This window comes from Sebastes fasciatus, chromosome 20 (genome assembly GCF_043250625.1).
Source record: "Sebastes fasciatus isolate fSebFas1 chromosome 20, fSebFas1.pri, whole genome shotgun sequence".
NCBI lineage: Eukaryota > Metazoa > Chordata > Actinopteri > Perciformes > Sebastidae > Sebastes > Sebastes fasciatus.
In genome coordinates, this window is record NC_133814.1 from 13,860,590 (window position 1) to 13,880,191 (window position 19,602).

Here is a 19,602-nt window from a genome sequence, read left to right on the forward strand (position 1 = left end):
ACTTCAGCTTGAAGTATAAAGAGCATAAAAACTGGAAACGGGAAAACAGCTAGCCTGGTGTGTAAAACCACAACTTGTACTTTATAGTACAGTACTTTGACCTCTCCAGGACTTGCCATGTGGGTGAAAATGCAGTTTGAGATGCTGCTGAATGTGAATCTGACGTGGCAGCTGCTGTTCATGAAGCAGGTCATCAGGTTGCTCAGGCACCTCAGCCACACCCAGTGTTTCTGTAGCGGGTGCGGAGTCGAGGACGGTAGAGTCTGCGGGGTCAGGCAGGTCATCAACACCCGCTCCATGCATCACATCATCAGGTGTGAAGGACTCCACGGGCAGATAGGATGGGACAGAGGGGTGGGCCAGGGTGGGGCTGGAAGTTACTGGAAATGCAACAACTATGATGTGAGAGACAGGATAGAGGAAAAAAATAGGTGTAAACTAAGATTTCAATGCTCTTTATTGTCTATGCAATTAGTTAATGTCCTAGTTTTACCTTCTGGCTGCACTTGTCCATTTATATAGCCCACATTTTCTGAAAGTGACAAACAGTTAAATGTTACCCGAATGCAGTTATGCCGCAAGACACCATCATGCAGAAATACACACTATATAGTTACCGTATCTATCAATGGACATCCCCTCGCCTTCAACTGCAATTGCTGGTGTCGGTAGCTCTCTGTTCACTAAGAGGGCAGGAGAAAATAAGCAGATAAGATAAGAGATTGGGGTGTGCAGTTTATTTATGCTGTGAATTTCTTTAAAAAAGGAACCTCTTTCCCTGACGCACCGTAAGATTTTCTGGCTGAATCTTGCTCAAGAGGCACGGGCTCATAATGTAAACCAGCTGCATCTGTTTAAGGCAAAAAAAATAAATATATAAATGTACAATTTATTTGTACATTTCTAACCCAACTAGTCAGGCAATTAGTAGCAATAACAAAAAACTACCATATTCTACACCAGATCTGCCTTCAGATGCCGATTCAAGGGGCTGTGGCTGGTACGGTCCCTGGTTATCTGTTCAGAGATTATTATTTAGTAAACATGTTAAAAATTATTGGTATGAAAAGAACACGTAAGGATAAGGATGTACTGTACCATATTTCCCAAAAGATTCAGCTTCACTCCCAAAACCAAGAGCATGTGGTGCGTAGGGGACTTCACCGCCACCTGAGCAGTTGGCAGCCACACAGAGACGACAAGTTAAAGCAAATAAACAAACAAACAAGTGACAATTAGAAGGTAGCTGCCATGTTTGAGGAATCTCACCGTATTTGCCTGTTAATTTTCCGTTCTGTACGAGAGGTTCAGGCTGATATTGTGACCCGGCCTGACCTGGAAGAAAATATATGATTCAATAAATTAAACAACAAAATAAAATGCCAACCAAGATATAGTCCGGTATGTAAAACATACATAAAGCCGTAAAATGGTGACATGTCCGCAACATGTCTACAACTTTTTACCATATTTGCCAGTAGATTTGGTTTCAGGGCTTAGTGCAGCTGGTTGAGCTTCATAAGGCATTCTTCCATAACCTGTAGACAAGATGGAGAAACAGAGGAAGAAGAGAAATAATGAAAGGTTAAGGGTGTGTGTAGCAAGCAAATCACAACAAGAGATATCAAAGCTCATTATTCACCATAATTGCCGGCTGTGTTTCCATTACTGCCGAGACCGAGAAGCTGCCCACCATTGGGGAACCCGCCATATCCTGATAAGAGATGGAGGGAAAACAGTAAAAAAAATGATCACATGACCTCTCAAAATGGATCCACATAAGAAACCATTTCACAGTCAAGTGTAGATTGTGGATTTATTTGCATCAGCATCTAAGTGTGTGCATTTCTGGAATGGCTACTATGTGAGGACAAAACTATTAGTCATAGCAAAACCCCCTTTTTGTCCCATCACACTGACCATATTGTGCAGATGCAGGACCCCCTCCCATGCCGGCACCAAGACCACCTGCAAGTATTTTGAATAAATATTAATATCTCAAGCTAGACATATGGTCTTTGTAGCTCAGTGTATGGAGCATGGCATCACATCCCGGTCATCCAGGTTCATGTCCTGTGCGTTACGTTTCACTTTCACATCAGCTGATCGTTCGTGTCCCGTGCTCACAACGTCAAGTCACATTTTCACTGTACAAACATTGTAGTTTTAAGCCCAACTATGTTGTATTTTCCTAAATCTAACTAGGTGGTTTTGTTGCCCAATCCTAAACAAGTGTTTTTGTTTAATTCACAATATTAAGCACGTGTTTTTTGCGAGCGAAAAGTGACGCCGAGGGGTTTGACAAAGCGTCAGAATGTGACGAGTTGGGATGAGAAAAGGTACTCATGGTCCCACAGATTATTTTGAAATAAAACATACTGCTTGACAAAATGACTCACCATATTTTCCAGATAATGTGCCATCACCAGCAGTCCCATAGGGGCTCCCTCCATAACCTGGATAGGATTGAGACCATCAGTTGGGACACATGTGGACTCATTAGACTGACCATGCATGCTTGTATTGATCCTTAGTGGACTATAGTGACTTTGGTATGTACATTCAATCAACACACACATCACTAATGAATGAATTTGCAGTTTCCATCAAGCCCTACAGTACATGCAGTGTCCACATAAACTGAAAAGAAAGCATGCATTCCATATCATAGACATACCATACATTCCTGCACCATTAGTCCCTGTACTGAGGGGTTGTCCACCAAATTGCAACCCACCAATGCCTAAATCAGAGTGAGCAGAGAATAATGTTGGTTGGTACATGAATAATAATAAGTTTGAGATTTATATGAGAGTTCTGCACATCAAGGTGGACAAACTCCCTTTTCCTTTCCAGGCTACATTATAGTGAAGTGATAGAATATGACCAACAAGCACTCACCGTACTTGGCGTTTGGTTTCTCTGCACCCATTCCCAGAGTATGACCACCAAAAGGCAAGCCACCCATTCCTGTAACATTGGAGAAGGTTTGGTTCTGGTGTGTTACATTTTCTCACTGAGTTTTCTCATGTTAATAAAGATTTGATTGATATAAAGTTACACATACCACCATGGTACATGCCGCCCAATTTTCCGTTTGGACCTAGGCCGGCGGGCTGAGGCTCAAACTGGCTCATTCCTGCACGAGTACACAGGAAATGTTTGTGTATCGGGTCTATTGACTTTCACACCTCGAGATGAATATGCTGCTAACATGCAACAAATCAGTAATGAAATCAATAATCAGATAACGAAAGAGAATGCAAGCGCACCGATTGAGCTACAAACTGGACCTGAGATGGTATGACAACAAATTGTATGAGTTAGAAAGCTCCTCAATTGCAAAGAGTGAAAAATCATTGATGCTTTAGATGCACAAAGAACAGCTCTGAGCTCAACATGTGTTGCATATCAGCATTTTGGATTCTCTTATGTATGTCTGTTCTACGTCTGTTTTTGTACACTCAACAGAATCTGTTTTCACTGTGAATTATTCTGCTCACTGTTAAATCATATTTTTATATGATGGCACGTCTTACCATCCATTCCAGCAGGAACCAATGGGGCTCCATTGTAAGGCATCTGTCTGGCACCACCTGTAGAATCAGCAGTAAATTGTACAATAATGGATTATTTTCACTGTTTCACTGTCCATGTCTTGTTGATCTAATCTACTTCACCCTTATATTATATTTATGTTATCACCCATATCATACCTGATTTTCCATTGGCAGTGGGTACACCTTGGCCAAGACCTGGAAGAAAAATAAATGTTTACTTTTGCTGTAATTCAAACAAAATAAAATGAACAAAATTTCATAAAATGGTACTTGCTTGCATAGTCAGGTTGTACACCGGCACTGTAGCCATTTCCATTTCCATACCCTGCAAAAAGACATCATAAACAACCTTAGTGCTCGGAGCTTGAGCTAAATGGCCTGCAATAAAACGACAGCAACTATGGGAATATATCATCTACCAATTCAGTGTTTTATATCCATTTATGACTTCAGTGCTTTAACAAGGTTAGTGTAAACTACCTGATTTGGACTTTGCTGCTTCCCCCAGACCTGTATTTCCTGAGAAGAATTGCAGAATTTAAGTAAAACTACAGATTTTATACAAGATCAATTCAAAGACTGAATATGGACTCCTAAAAACAGTCTTAGTTCATAAAGCTACTGTAAGCCTAACTTATCATCAGCTTACAAGTTGCATTAAAAGACTGTTTAAAGCTTATCCTTTTAAAACGTACCTCCATATGAATTTCCATTTCCATATCCAGCTCCAAGGTACGCTCCTTGTCCGTAACCTGAGAGTATACAGAACAATTATCAAAACACATTTCACACTTCAAATTATAATTATTCCTATGCTCTATGAGGTTGAACTGCTTTAAAAAAAACACTCACCAGGTTGCTTAGGTTTCCCTGCATAAGGATATCCAAGGCCTGCTGCACACATAAAACCAAAAAGGTACTTTGAAAAACACATCTAAGTGAAGGAGGAAACCAGGAAAACATCAAGATTCACTGTATGTTTATATTAACAGTCAATATTACCAGCTCCGTATCCATTGCTGAGTCCAGGGACAGTGTAGCCTCCTGCTCCATAACCTTTGGATAAACAAAACTTCATTGAGACATATACGGTCTTTACCTTCACCTTTATACCATGGAAAAGAAAACACGTAGAAGTAAACTATAAAGACACACAGTAAATGAATAATTACCAGATCACTTCAAGAAATCTAATAATAGGTATTATTATAGTATTATGGATTTAAAACCTCATAGCTGTTTTATTATCAGTCTTCTTACTTGGTTTGTTTGCTTTAGCTCCTCCTCCATTTGAATACCCCCCTGGCCTGCCGGCACCGTGTCCTAAACAATGGCACAATATCACAACTATCAGGTCTACAGTCGTTATCAAACCTCTAGTCGGTTTCAATTATCATCTGTAAAACACCCCATTGTGAACATTTCATACACATGAATATTGTGAATGAAGAATAAAGTTGCTTTACCGTTGGGTTTAGCACCATATCCGTTTGGAACACCAGCTCCTGCTCCATAACCTCAAAACAAATGAAAGAATCATCAATAAATAATAATATAAACAATAAGTATTATTGCATCTATGCAATATACACTTGTATGCCATAAACTGAGTCACTATAGTGTAGAAGTACCTTTTGTGTTTGTGCCAGTGGATGCTCCAGCACCTGCATCATAACCTTAAATGACAAAACAATGTGTACACAGTTTTTTTTTTCATCGGTTTTGACTGTTTAATATTGAAGTTAAGGTAGTGGCTAAGCTCACATATGGTTATAATTAACCTAACTTTATAAATATGTGCTACAGACAATCAGTGGGTTCATGTTACGTTTTACATCCCTCCAATATTTCACTGAAAAACTATCCAAATTCCTTGAATATACATTGTACATACAGTAAAAGTAAAAATACACATTTTTGCATGCAGATGCTATTAGACCATTGGAGAATATAACACTCCCAGTTTACCAGGTCTTGGTATTTTCATCCACTGTCCATTTGGTACTCCTGATGGTCCACAGTCTACAACACCAACGTAAACATGTATTACCAGCACAATTCAAGATTTCAAAGTAAAACAAATATATGTACGTACAACCAACCAAACAATCAACCTCAAGACAAGCAGGCTTTGTGTTATTGTATTGTTACTGTAATTTGAGGTTTTGACAAAGTGAAATTGTTAGCAAAAGCTGCACTTTGTTATTGATATATTTGGACTCTTTTGTTGTTCTTATACTTCTGAAAGATTGGGCCAACATGAATTACCTCTTATTTAGTTACAACAGCTCCCATTGGTCACTTTAGTACACATCAAAACCCCCATGGGAGGTGTCAAATGCTACTAAAATAATCACCATTTGATCTTTGTTAAAATGCCAATGTACTCAAATGTTACTAATGAGTGGTACAATATTGCATTATTGTGTTCTTCCTAGAAAGATTGATGAAACAGGACTACAAGTCTACAATGCCAACATGTTAAGTTTAGCAGGTATAATATTTACCATGTTCACCAGTTTAGTTTTGTGTTAGTAAACTCACATTTGCTAAAAAGCACTAACAATAACAGCTGATAAGAATTGGATAAATTAAAATTGTGAGCAAATGATGGCGCGACATGAAAAGTTAAGGGATCACCAAAGTTGTTACACTTCATCCTGAGGGGAACATGACTGTCTCTGAGGCAGGTCTTCAGCTATCAGATTGTTAAATTGTTCAAAGAGAGAAATGTTTACCAGGTTTAGTTCCCTGTCCCTTGGAGATGGACGCTCCTCCTCCGTTCTCTGAAAATCAAAAAGGACAAATCAGGATTTAGATGGAAACAATCCAGGTACATCTCTCTTTACACTTGCAACATCAATAAAACAACAATGTAATTAAAAAAAGAAATCGGTGGGTTAAACTTGAAAATCACCATGAATGCACCAAAATAAACTTCATCAGGATTAAAATAACATAATCACAAGGAACAAACATCACACATTTAGTCTTGAAATGAACACATTGTGAACTGGTTATTTCTCAACCTGCTCCACATGCCAAAGGAATACTTTGACAGTTTAGGGAATTACGCTTATTCGCTTTCTTGCCAAGAGTTAGATGAGAAGATTAATTATCTGGAAGACGGAACCTGCCAAAATAAAAAAAAAAAAATTAATAAGTGACTCGACAAATTTATATTTGTTTTAATTTGCTTCTTTATTTATTTGTATTGATTCTCCCATCTACTCTTCTATTTAATTTCCCTTATATATATTTTTTTTAATTTAAATTAACTTTCAAATATCTTTATGCATTCTTGCATTTATTTAAAATGTATTTGAAATTTTTTTTATTTATTCATTCATCATTAAATTGTATGTATTCATTTTATTCTGCATGATATTCCTTCACATTTTCCACCAACATTTATTTCCTCAAACTTATTTCTGAATTCTTTTCTTTATACATTTCTGCCTTATTATGTAGATGGGGGCTGTCGGTAAATAAATAAAAGGGAAAATTAAGGTAAATAAATAAGGAAGCAAATTAAAACAGAAATATCAATTTATGTCACATCTTATCAATTAATTAATGCTTACATTTATTTTTTTTATATTTGTGGTGCATTTAATGGAATAATTATTTATTTATCATAATTTATTTATTTTGATTTTGGCAGGTTTCGTCCTCCATATAATACCACTCATCTGTAAAGTAAATATGAAGCTACAGCCAGGAAACAGCTAGCCTGGCTCTGTTCACAGGTAACAAAATCCACCTACAAGCACCCCTAAAGCTCACTAACTAACACGTTATATCTTGTTTGTCTAATGCTTACCAAAAGGCTAACTAACAGCAAATAAGCGTGTTCGCCAAAATGTCTCTTTAAAAGTGACATGTTGATTATTTAAATATGACAAAGCTGGGTGAGACAAGAAAAAAAAGGGGATAAACACATCTGAACACAAGTTATTGCTAATTTTCTGAGACAACTCTGAAGAGAGCATGCGACACAGAAACAAACAGAATTGTAACTACACACAAATCTGTAGAGCTAATACAATTATAACCATGGTCACTGGCTAGGATTCACTCTCAAGTTAATACCTGGCATTTATCGCTCTGTACATCTCATTATACCAGCATTTGTTTTTCATCACGTTAATGGGTCTAAAGTAGTGTGTAATACATATTGATATTGATAATGGCATTTAGATTGCCAGAGTATTATGCGTAAGACTGAATCCTAGCCATTAAAACAACACACATCTTGCAGTGTAAGACACTTAACATAATGTCCACAATTCTGCAACAGACTTGGGACAAAGTTAGGACGAACAGGATTCAGTCAACATTAACACATGCAAAACAACGCTAGTAAACACACTCAAATCGAGATTAAGTTTACCATTTGCCCCAGTATCTCCTGCAGGGAGACCTTTGACCCCGAGCCTGTCAGGTCCAGCCTCAGGCTGGCTTTTGATGTTTGCTTCTTCTGGTGCGAGCTCAGGTACACCTACAGCCAGCGCCTCTTCAGGAGTGATGCTCCCTGCACCTTTAGCTGCCACTGTTTCAGGAACAGCTTTAGTTTTCAGGGGTTTGGTGCTTTCAGGGGCAGCATCCCCTTCACTGGTGCTGTCTACCCCAAAAACAACATCTGCCTCTGCTGCACCTTTTTGCTTAGGCACAGAACTTCCAGTCACATAACCTGGAGGTCATATTATGTTTCATCAACATCTTATCTAGATATTATTTTGCTGGATGTTTGGAAATCATTACTGATAATGTCCCCATACATAAAAAAAAAAACACAGAATAAGCAGATCTATGAATTGACTCAACATGTTTGCATTTTATGTGTATAAAGTCAAACTACAAATTCAAAAGCAACATATTCTAAACAGTTTCTTATTCAGCAGAATTTGGCAACAATGCCACAAACAAACAGACAGATGATGTTTTCTAGTAAACAATACATTTTTTATATTCTAATAAAATATCATTCTGCTACTTTATCTCAATGTTGAATGATTACAACAGTGCAAAACATGCTGAACAATGCCAGATACAGAGTATGCGGATACTCAGTAAGTGCATATGAAAGGTGCATATATCTTTATACACATTTTTGATTTTGATGCCGCAGTCCCTGAGATACAGATCCACTATTATCAGATGTTTTTTACTCTGTTCACTTCCACTTAACACATAATTAAAGTAAATGTGTCTAGCTGTTTTCATTTAAGGCTCCAAGGCAGTGAAAACTATGAAAATCCAATAAGTGTGTATACTTATACTATACTATATAACCGCACATAAAAAACAGTTGAGTGGCAGTTTTGTTCTAATAAGTTGGAAAAATATAACTATATTGATATGCTTTTTGGACATTGCATTACTGTGAAGACAAGGCCAAATTAATTGGTGGTTTTCACAAGCAATAAATATTTTGTATTTACAACACTTTTTTTTTATTTTTTAAATACCATTAAAATAAGTAACAACCCATAGAGATTATTAGTTTTATACAAAATAAATACAGTATGTGGCTCTATCAAGAGGGACAATCACCTACAGTGATGTCAAGCCAAACACTTTAGAATTATTATTTGATTTAAAAAAAGATACTTCTAGTGACTTAATTAGAAGATTATGTCCTGCCACAAAAGCTCTGTACAGATTGATGTTTAGGGTACTTGCCTTCAGGGAGGACGGCTGCCGGCTCTGGTGCTGGGTTAGTCTGGGGAACCAGTGGTCCAGGTCCAGATGTGGCTCCCTTCAGACCCTTGCCATATGGGCCCATGGGTGCTGGTTCAGGTGTGGGTTCAGGTGCCGGCTTTGGGCCTTTGCCTTGAGGAATTGCTGGTGCTGGTTCTGGTGTAGCCTGAGGGATTAGTGGTGTCTGTTTGTAGCTTTTTCCTTGAGGAACAGGTGAAGGCAGCTTGTGATATTTCTCTTGCGTGACCATAACAAGGACACCACTCGTTGGCTCGGGGGCAACGGGTGTTGCACCGTGAGTTACTGCTTGTGGAAATGCAACAACCTCTTCTGGTGTCGCACTTGGCTGCTCAGGAGAGAGAACTACTCCTTTTAGGCCCTTTTCGGTGGACGCACCTGCACCCTTTGTACCCTTCCCATTTGGCATCATGCCGTAGCCTGAGAACCAAACAGAGATATGTGGGCAAAAAAAAAACAAATTTGAATGGAAAAGATTAAACTGTTCTTTAGTGAACAGTGAAACTTAAAACATTAGGTCAACTATACAGCAAAAGTGAAATGCAACAACGTTTAGAAATAAAGCTGACATAAAACGTGAGAATGTACAGGAGCATTTTACCAGTATTAAACTGTCCGTTAGGTACACCAGCAGGACCACCATAACCTGTGAAACAACATTTTCATAAACAAATTCCTGAATCCAATAAGCACTGCAGACATTGTAAACACGGGGTTTGCAGATCAACGCCAAAAGAAAAACTGAGATAAAAGGATGCTCAAAATGTATATGCATCTTTTGTTTTAATAGCATCATTATTCCCTTTCTTCCCATCACTATGTGGATATCACAAACATTGCATGTGTTATATATAATATGCAGAATTCTTACCGGTGCCGAGTGTTTTAGCACCTTCACTGGGCGACACCGCTCCAACTCCTTTGGTTTGTGGTTTTGAGCCTCTGCTTGGCCCTCCGTATCCTGCAGATTAAAGTGGATTAACTTTGACAAATTACATTCAGAGTTTATTAATGAACAAAATACATTTATTGGATAGCTGGAACTTACCGTTGGGTTGACCTCCATATCCACCAAGTGCAGCACCATTTGTAACTCCATGACCTTGAGAGAAAATATACCAAGTAAATCAAGCAAGGTTGCTAGTTATGGAAGATCTAAAATGCTTAGATTAAAGCAAATCAAACAAAGAAATAAAGTGAAATACAATGCACATTCTTATATGTATTTCCTTTCTATATATGCATTGGCTGTGTCATAATTAAATGAAAAACATTATTAAGCCTTTGGCCTAGGCGTGTTATAATTCAGTGTTCTCCAGCAGAGAGCAGCATAGACCTGCTAAATGCAAAGCACATGATTAGTTTTCATGAGGTGCGTTTATCTTTTTTGTAATGGAAATTAAAAAATAAAATCAACTGTCCAACCACAGCTTTGAGGTGGGTCCAGTTATTAAGGATGAAAAGCTAAATAATTGTCCTTTTAACATATTTTTTTATTATTATTATTTAATTATGGCACAGTAAATGCATACGTAAAAGAAAATACACATAATGTGCATTTCATTTTATTTCTTTGTTTGACTTGTTGTAATGCAGACATTTGAAGTCTTCCATACATAATAGTAGTAAACTAAACTTCACTGTATATAAGGTGTGTATTTTAATAGGTTGTCACCATTTGGTTTAGCTCCATAGCCTTTGGTAACACCAGCTCCAGCTCCGGCTGCAGCTCCGTAACCTTGGGTCAAACATTTCATTACATAAATAAATATACCATCCCACTGAAACAGAAGAATATTCTTCTACATAAGGAACATTTATAACACCGCAACTAAATACGATCACTTACCATTGGGTTTAGCTCCATATCCATTGGGAACCGCTCCATTTCCATAACCTATGATTAAGCAATTCATTACAAAAACATCCATATCGTATTTAAGTTTTTCCTTAACGTGTAACACGTTTACAATACGAGTGTTACCTGGTTGGGGTCTCATTGCACCTCCATTGGGGGCTCCATATCCTGTAACACATTCATGAAAGCAAATTACTTTATATTCAGCTTGAGATGTCATCAAAATAAAACAGTATTTAGAGTCATAAATAAATATAAAAAGAAATGACAGTCCGTACCGTTGGGTTTGGCACCATATCCATTTGGAACATTACCATAACCTAAAAATAAAATAAAATCAGAGTTATGTTGACAACTTTGTGCTTCACACAAAAGAGATCCACAGATTCTCTAATTTGAACTAAAGTTATGTATCGTTTCTGAAACTTTTTGTTTTCCTATTTGAGAGGTTCATAACCATTCCCTCAGAATTATGTAAATTAGGTAAGAACTTGGTGTAAGAGATGGATAATGGTTTAAATATTCTTTAATTATGCACTTATATCCAAAAATAAATTACATATATGTGATTTACTGCACATTTACCTGGTTTTGTTTGCTTGGTAGCTCCACCACTGGGATATCCATAACCTTAATAGTTTCACAAACGACAAAAATAATTAACCTCATACTGTAAATGTAATAATCATAATCATCATCATTTCTTGCATGTTGACCCACCATTTGGCACAGCTCCATTCCCATTAGGGGCTCTAGCTCCAGCATAACCTTTATATTTTACAACACAAAGATTTCAGATCATATTAAAATTACATGCCCATCAATTTTTTTTTGTTTTTAGTGGATGTGATATATTAAGTATTATTCATAGGTTTACCATTGGGTTTTGCGCCTTGTCCATTGGCCACACCAGCTGCGGCACCATAACCATTCCCATTAGGGGCTCTGGCTCCAGCATAACCTTTATATATTTTACAACACAATGATTTCAGATCATATTAAAATTACATGCCCGTCAATTTTTTTTAGTGGATGTGATACATTATTCAGTTTTACCATTGGGTTTTGCACCTTGTCCATTGGCCACACCGGCTGCGGCACCATAACCATTCCCATTAGGGGCTCCGGCTCCAGCATAACCTTTATATTTTACAACAATGATTTCAGATCATATTAAAATTACATGCCTGTCAATGTTTTTTTTGTTTTTAGTGGATGTGATATATTAAGTATTATTCATAGGTTTACCATTGGGTTTTGCGCCTTGTCCATTGGCCACACCAGCTGCGGCACCATAACCATTCCCATTAGGGGCTCCGGCTCCAGCATAACCTTTATATTTTACAACAATGATTTCAGATCATATTAAAATTACATGCCTGTCAATGTTTTTTTAGTTTTTAGTGGATGTGATATATTAGATATTATTTATAGGTTACCATTGGGTTTTGCACCTTGTCCATTGGCCACACCAGCTGCAGCACCATAACCTGCAATTTTAACAATTAAAAGGGTTTAGAGGAGAAACATGTAATCTAAAAAAATGAGTACCATGAAAAACATCCTACCTGGCTTCGGTCCCTTCATTCCTCCATTTCCATACCGAGGTCCCAGACCCAAACCAGCGGCGCCATAACCACCATTGTAGCCTATAAATACACATACATTAACAATTAGAATTTATGTTTTATTCATCGTACTGTAAGTGATGTCAATATGGACTTGTGTATGACTCACCTCCCAAGGGTTGAGCTCCATAACCATTATAACCATTACCACCATATCCTGGAAGAACAAATAAAGACATTGTTACAGGTGTATTAGGTGGTGACCTCAGCGATGTGTCGTGGCCTTCACTCACCCTGGTTCCTGGCAAGCTGAGGTACTCCCATACCTCTGGAGGCTCCCATCCCCACACCTGGACCTTAAATCACAGACGTACACATATACGTATGCATCAAAGTGAATATTACGATTACCTGGAAAACAAGGCGGCAGACGATGAGTTACCTGCGCCATAAGGTGGTCGTCCATATCCTTTCATAGGTTTACTTCCAGCTCCCCCCTGTCCTGTTAAACACAGAGGCATGCTTTAAGTTACATAAAAAAAACAGATGAACATGTTTTGTGTCGCAAAAAGTTATCATGCCGCCCATTTCAACGCACTCTTACCATTTGGTCTTGCCCCATTGCCGTTGAATTGGCCAGCTGCGGCTCCTTGACCTAAAGAATGATTATTATAATTGAAGGTGTGATACTTTTTACATTTATTTAATTAAATATGTGTTTAAAAGTTAACTTTTTGCAAACATTACCATTGGTTTTAGCCCCATTTCCATTAGGTACACCAGCTCCAGCACCATAGCCTGGCAAAGAGAGAAATGTAATTAATCTTCATACAGCACACTACTAGAGGTATAGGAACTCACTGCCACATGTCGCTGACACAACAGATTAAGACTAACCAACAATCGTTTCGGTTCAAATTTGCATAGTGCAGAAACAGGCTTTTTAAAAAGGGGACTGATGCTTTCTTATATGAGAATGAATTGAAACTCTTAAATTTGACTCCTTTCTGGCTTAAGCGTGGTTTTGGATCCACTGTCTAATTTTAACACAGTGCCACAAGCACATCATTACCTGTACACCAACATTAAGTCAATTTAACTCGGTTGGATTCTGACACAGATTTTACTGAATTCTTTCAAATTCTTTCTTTTTTACTCTACTACAAATTCTCAAACAGAGCGTTTCAGACAGACGGTGAAAGGAAGTGTTTCATACAGTCGGTATGAGAAAAATAAAGCGTTTTTTGAACATTAAAGCATCTAAACATGTTCTACTAGAAACCCAAAATACAAGTATTCACTTGGAAATTAGCATAATAGGTCCTCTTTAATGTAATGTAAGACATTTTATAGCAATACTCTAGGAGTTACCCTACCGTTGCCTTTTGTTCTGTGTCCATTATATGCAGCAGCTGCACCGTTACCTACAAATAGATGCAACAAACACAATAAAAAGCAAATACATGCCTTTATTACTTGCCTAACCAGTCGGCTATAACGTTTTTTCCACATCAGGTAATTTTCATACAGCTTCAGAAATGATCATAAAATGTTTTTGTGCCTCTTGTTATTTTGAGACATTACTTTGGTGTCTGGTAACCTGTAATGAACCTTTGCGATTATTTTTTCACATTTTATCAAGTGGTTCATTTATGAATCAGAAAAATCATAAATAATGCATGATGAAATATAAATTGTTAATTGCAGCCCTAAACTATGAGTTAATCTGATGTAAAATATTCATCATAATTCATTTGAAGCAGATAAATGAAAGAGAAATTGTTTTTTTTCATTAATTAACATTATCATTTGTTAATGAACAAAGAGAATTATTATTATTAAATGGTCACTCACCATTGGGTTTAGCTCCATTCCCACCTAGAGCAGCAGCTGCAGCACCATAGCCTAAAAGACAATAGAAACAAACACTAAGAGACTCATTTGGAAATGCAGCATTACTAAAATAAGTAAAATAACCTCAAACAGATTCACTACATTTCCAGCATTAATGTACAGTAACGTCGACTTACCATTCAAATGGCCTCTATTTCCGTTCGGTGCTCCATAACCTGGAGATTAAAGAGACTGTGTGAGTTTAAATGCATTTACTAAGCATGATGACTCAAATGACCATTTTCACACCCCAGCAGTTTAGAGCTGCCAAGTATTTACAGTCTGTCCGTTTGAGACACTTTTAAACTAAATTTCCAAGAACACGAGTAAATCCCAGATGACTTAAATAGCATATAAATCATGACACGTTTCACATACTGTACAGCACATATGCATATCAGACTTAACCCCAAATCTGATCTAGTGAATCATCACATTTATAATACCATTGCCTTTAGTTCCTTGTCTGCCGTATCCACCAGCTTGTGCACCGTAACCTGCCACATAAAGACAATTTACATTGAAGTGTTGCTGATCAGCATATGTGTGTGTGAGAGAGTATACATTTGTCCTCAATGTGAAGACGTGTTTCATACCGTTTCCTTTCATTTGTTGACCATTGGTTGGACCGGCTTGAACACCATATCCTGCAACAAAGATCACAGTGATATTACAGCAAAATATAATTTAATTAAATTAGAATTATTTGTAAACTAGATGCAAACTGGTGGAGAGACGAGTGTAACATTTACCATTAGATTTTGCTCCATTTCCATTAGGTAAACCTGCTGGATTCCCTCCTATATTAGAAACAATGCATCAAGAGATCAGAGAAAAGTTAGTGGAAAACCGTGATTCTTTAGCATCCACGTTGTAACCCTATGGATTGAGCATTTATTGGTATATCAGAAGCTACAAATCTTGCATTTGCTGCCAAATCTTGCATGTTTTTGAAAGCTGAGGTCCACATTGTAATACCTACCTTGTGGTTTGCCACCTTGTCCATTGGTTACTCCAGCTGTTGCTCCATAGCCTTAAAAACAAGATGGAAAAACATAACCAAAAGATCCTTCTAAGTTTTCACACTGTGATAAGTGATAGTATTTAGCTCAAATAGAGTGAACACAGGTACATGGCTGAACTTACCTTTCATCCCTCCTCCATTGGTTCCACCAGCAGCTGCACCATAGCCTGAAATAGATTAGATATAATGAGAAAAGTCAGAATAAGCTATAAATTTGCATTTACCATTAGATTTAGCTCCATTTGCACTTACAATAACAGCAAGTGTAACATTGAGAAACATCTTTCTAAAATCAGATCAATCATGCAGATGTATGTAATCACTAACCTATGCCTTTGGTGGGGTATCCGCCGTAACCATTTTGTGCACCCATTGCCTGACCCACACCTTACAACAAAAAACAATTATTGAAAAAATATTCTCAAGGACAAATGCATTCAAGGCTGGAGAAATTTTCTGTTAATTTACCTTTCGATGGCATCAGCATTCGTCCTACACCTCCACCGTTATGAGGTTTCCTTCCTAGAAAAATCACAACATGACAGCTGTGAACAAAACCTTCAGCTTGCGTGGAAATCCCACAAATGATTTTCATGTTTCATAGACAGAAAGTGTGCAGAGTGTGATGGGTTTACCATTAGTTTGTGGCCCTTGTCCATTGGATACTCTAGATGCAGCAGCATAACCTTAAACACAACACACTTAATGTTAAACTACTGTCAGGTTACTACTGTTAAATAACAGGAAAAACCAAACGTTTAGCTTTGCAACATATCTAGAAGCTATGGAGTCATAGGAGTGCCATAAAAAAAGATAAATCAGGAAAAAAAACAAGAAAATAAATGTGGAAATATAAAGAGGAATAAATAAAAGAATATATAAGTAAATACAAATGTGGAAATATAAAAAGAGAAATAAAAGAATAAATGAACGCAGAAATATAAAGACAAATAAAATATAAAAGAATAATGATTTTCATATATTTTCACATTTATTTCTGTATATATTTATATTTTTTTCTTTGTTTTTGCATATAAATTACTCTATTTTGTCTGTATGCAGTATACATTTATTTTTTCATTTATTTATTTTTGTTTAATGTCATGTATGTATTTTTATCCCTCTATTTTTCCTTTTTGCTCTACTTTTTCCTTGAAGGGCCGAGCTGTCAATCAACTGGCTTTGGGCATACACATATTAAAGTTTAATTTAGAAAATTAAAAACAATTACACTATTTTTCTACTTTGCCTTTTTTAAATTATTAATATTGTATCAATACCGTTATATTTTTTGGTGGGAGGGTGTTTGCTCGAGAGGAAGTGAAACATAAGGTTCAGCCCCATCTCCCCACCATAATAGTTTTCATAAAGTCCCTAAATTAGTTTTTTAAAACTGAATCCAGTCTTGGTGAGTCGGTCGTATAATGAACATTTTTGGGAAGTAGTGAGCCTCTACAGAAGTCAATAGAGTGACTGTGTACAAGCAGTAAAACCATTCTTTCCTTTCTCACAGAGGGATGTTAAATTCAGACTGCTGCTGCCACCGAAGCCGAGCCGCCTTTGATTTCACAAACCGAGACCGCTGGTAAAGAGGAAAGAAGATATAGCTGCTTCGCATCATCACAAGAAAAGTTGGTAGAGGGCCGAGGATACGAAAGAGCTACACAGCGAGCGTTGCTAAGATTTTGGTTTAACATCATCGTTTGAAATTTGACAGGCAAACCCGAGCGCCTGAAAGACATTTGTCTCATTTTCTTTTTCTTTTTCATCTCTTCAGAACCCAACAGGTTGAACCGTTTCTCTGCACAAGACTGGAGCACAGTTTCAGCATTTAAACACAATTTGGGAGTCTTTAATTAAATAATGCAAAAAACAAACATCCTTTCAGGGAGGAGTGAAATAATTTCTCTTCTAATCATTTGATGATTTCTGTTCAAATCATTCAATAGTATCTTAAAATCCTGGTCCTAGTAGATTGCATGCATGCATAATTAAAATATGTTATCAGACTAGATGTTTTTTTATATAGACCTTAAAGAGTGCAAATCTAATAGCCATCTTGTTTAATTTCTAAACCGATCAAAAAGTAGTATCGTAGTATAGAAGCCATCATTAAAATCATTAAAAGATGGATCTAGTACAGAAATGGTGCAGATAATTGATTTGGATATTGCAGTTAAATACAGCGGTAACAGCCTTTAAGATAAGAGCAGAAAGGACTTTACTTATCCTGAGGGAAATTGTAGAAATACTTAAAATAAGAAATACTACTTAACTGGAAAATTTGGGGGAAAAAACATCTCACAATGGCTGGATGTCTTAACACGACATATCAATGGAACAACAATCAGCTCTTCAAACTTCAACAGTTCAATAAAATACATTCAACAATTCTCTCATCTATCCTGCTGCTAAACTCAAATATAAATGTATTATTTATTTTTATTTCTTCTGTCCCTCTCGCTTTTCTTTTTGCCTTCTCCTTTTCTCCTTATACATTTCTAATTTAGTTATTACTTTTTTCTCATTATTTTATTTTCACATGCTGTCCACTGTCACTTATCTGGGTCCTTTTATGTTTTGCAAATCAATAACATCTGTTGTTGACTTTGTATTTGTTTTTATGCCCAAATTGTGACGCATTCATGTGTATGCACAAATTAGTAAATAAAGGACAAAAAAGAAAGAAATAGACTTAAGCACATACTGCAGTTGCTGAATTAAGTATTTTCTCACAATGAAACTGTCATGAAATTAACCAGAATGACAGATTCTAGTTGTAAGAGGAAAACATTCAAATAAAACAATGTCAGGGATAAATATTCTGAATATTTGGTTTATTTTCTGACATTATGCCCTTTTAGAAAGCTTTCCATCAAAAGCAGCGAGATGGGGGGAATGTAGTCTTACAGGGGCTACGTACCTGTAAGACTTAAATTACGGCTGATGAATGGAGGCAGGGAGGAGTACCTCAGTGTCAGCTAACAGACATCATCATCCTTAACCATATGTCAGCTCATAACTCAGCTGAGTGTTTCACCTTCTCTCTACAACAGACCAGACACAAAACTGACCACAGTGACTCTACAGAAATATATATATACACGCCACACATTTCTTCCTCAAAATAAACTATGCAGCTGCATTTCTTCTGGAAGTACTCCAATATCGGTGACTGGAAGGTTTAAATTGGCTCATTTGACTTAATTAAAATGCTAATGTTCCTAATTTCTTGCCCCCGTTATAGGTTTGCATTAATTCTAACAAAGCAAACCCTTTACACAAGGTGAATAGTTACTGTGTCTTGAATTGATACGATTCATCATGACCTCAGTCATAAAGGCAATATTTAGTTAATTTACAAAAGACATCCCACACAAATGAATCTAATGTCAACATCAAGATGAGATATTGGTTATCAGTCCCAGGACGGGCCTTCACTCACCCAGCGTGTGTGCTGTCTGCACCAGCCAAAGGACCACCGCACTCTGAAGTAGTAGATGTCCCAACATTGTGGACCTGAAGGGGGAAAAAAGGCCAAAAGATTATAAAGCCAGCAGGAGGATGAGGAGAGTAAAGCAGATGATGTGGAGTGGGCAACGTACCCTGATGGTGAGGGTCTGATATACCCTCTGGTCCGAGGTGCCCCTCCTTCCTTCTGCTTATAGATGCTCCTGTTCTCCACATCCTCCCCCAACTTGTTGAGAGAGACACTGAGGTGTACACACACACACTAACTAAATAATTGGCCACTTAAAGTACATTAACACTTAAGGGAGACATAGAGGAGCAAAGAGAGGGAGGTCACCATACTGGACGTTGACTGATGAACTCTGGACACAAGATGGATTAAAGGAAGATCGGTCATCGTCATAGTTTAAGTTGTTTATACAGACTACATAAATACTTTCTTTGCAGTATTTTGGATTAAGGTGTTGGCTAACACTTCCTAATGTCATGCAATGTTGCAAAGCATAA

The 19,602-nt window shown here is 37.2% G+C and overlaps 1 protein-coding gene across 1 annotated transcript; it reads right to left on the reverse strand.

Annotated features, from left to right (window-relative positions):
• Window positions 1-81: 81 nt before the first annotated feature.
• cmn (calymmin) lies at window positions 82-19,311 on the reverse strand. Its single transcript, XM_074620923.1, has 58 exons — window positions 19,230-19,311; window positions 19,070-19,143; window positions 17,348-17,435; window positions 16,093-16,146; window positions 15,952-16,011; window positions 15,747-15,791; window positions 15,583-15,633; window positions 15,353-15,400; window positions 15,197-15,247; window positions 15,047-15,097; window positions 14,738-14,776; window positions 14,562-14,612; window positions 14,084-14,131; window positions 13,455-13,505; window positions 13,312-13,362; window positions 13,150-13,209; window positions 13,001-13,063; window positions 12,877-12,924; window positions 12,708-12,788; window positions 12,579-12,629; window positions 12,196-12,279; window positions 12,017-12,100; window positions 11,860-11,907; window positions 11,725-11,769; window positions 11,418-11,459; window positions 11,266-11,307; window positions 11,131-11,178; window positions 10,957-11,019; window positions 10,330-10,383; window positions 10,153-10,242; window positions 9,883-9,927; window positions 9,246-9,701; window positions 6,299-6,346; window positions 5,529-5,582; window positions 5,192-5,236; window positions 5,027-5,077; window positions 4,821-4,883; window positions 4,563-4,616; window positions 4,413-4,454; window positions 4,256-4,312; window positions 4,041-4,079; window positions 3,835-3,885; window positions 3,717-3,755; window positions 3,540-3,596; window positions 3,068-3,139; window positions 2,902-2,970; window positions 2,678-2,743; window positions 2,400-2,456; window positions 1,921-1,968; window positions 1,643-1,714; window positions 1,467-1,538; window positions 1,270-1,335; window positions 1,099-1,170; window positions 949-1,017; window positions 788-850; window positions 618-683; window positions 494-532; window positions 82-395 (listed from the first exon to the last, which is right to left on the reverse strand). Exons 1-58 carry the CDS (start codon window positions 19,309-19,311, stop codon window positions 82-84), a joined length of 3,993 nt encoding a protein of 1,330 aa, XP_074477024.1.
• Between the last annotated feature and the right edge of the window lie 291 nt (window positions 19,312-19,602).

Bases quoted from the DNA above. Each gene is read 5' to 3' on its own strand.
- cmn (XM_074620923.1), bottom strand. From the start codon at position 19,311: ATGTGGAGAACAGGAGCATCTATAAGCAGAAGGAAGGAGGGGCACCTC. The intron at 10,384-10,956 runs GTGACAACCTAT...TTTTCTCTCAAG, and splicing joins CTATGGAGCTAAACCAAATG to GTCATGGAGTTACAAATGGT. The intron at 396-493 runs GTAAAACTAGGA...CTCACATCATAG, and splicing joins TGGACAAGTGCAGCCAGAAG to TTGTTGCATTTCCAGTAACT.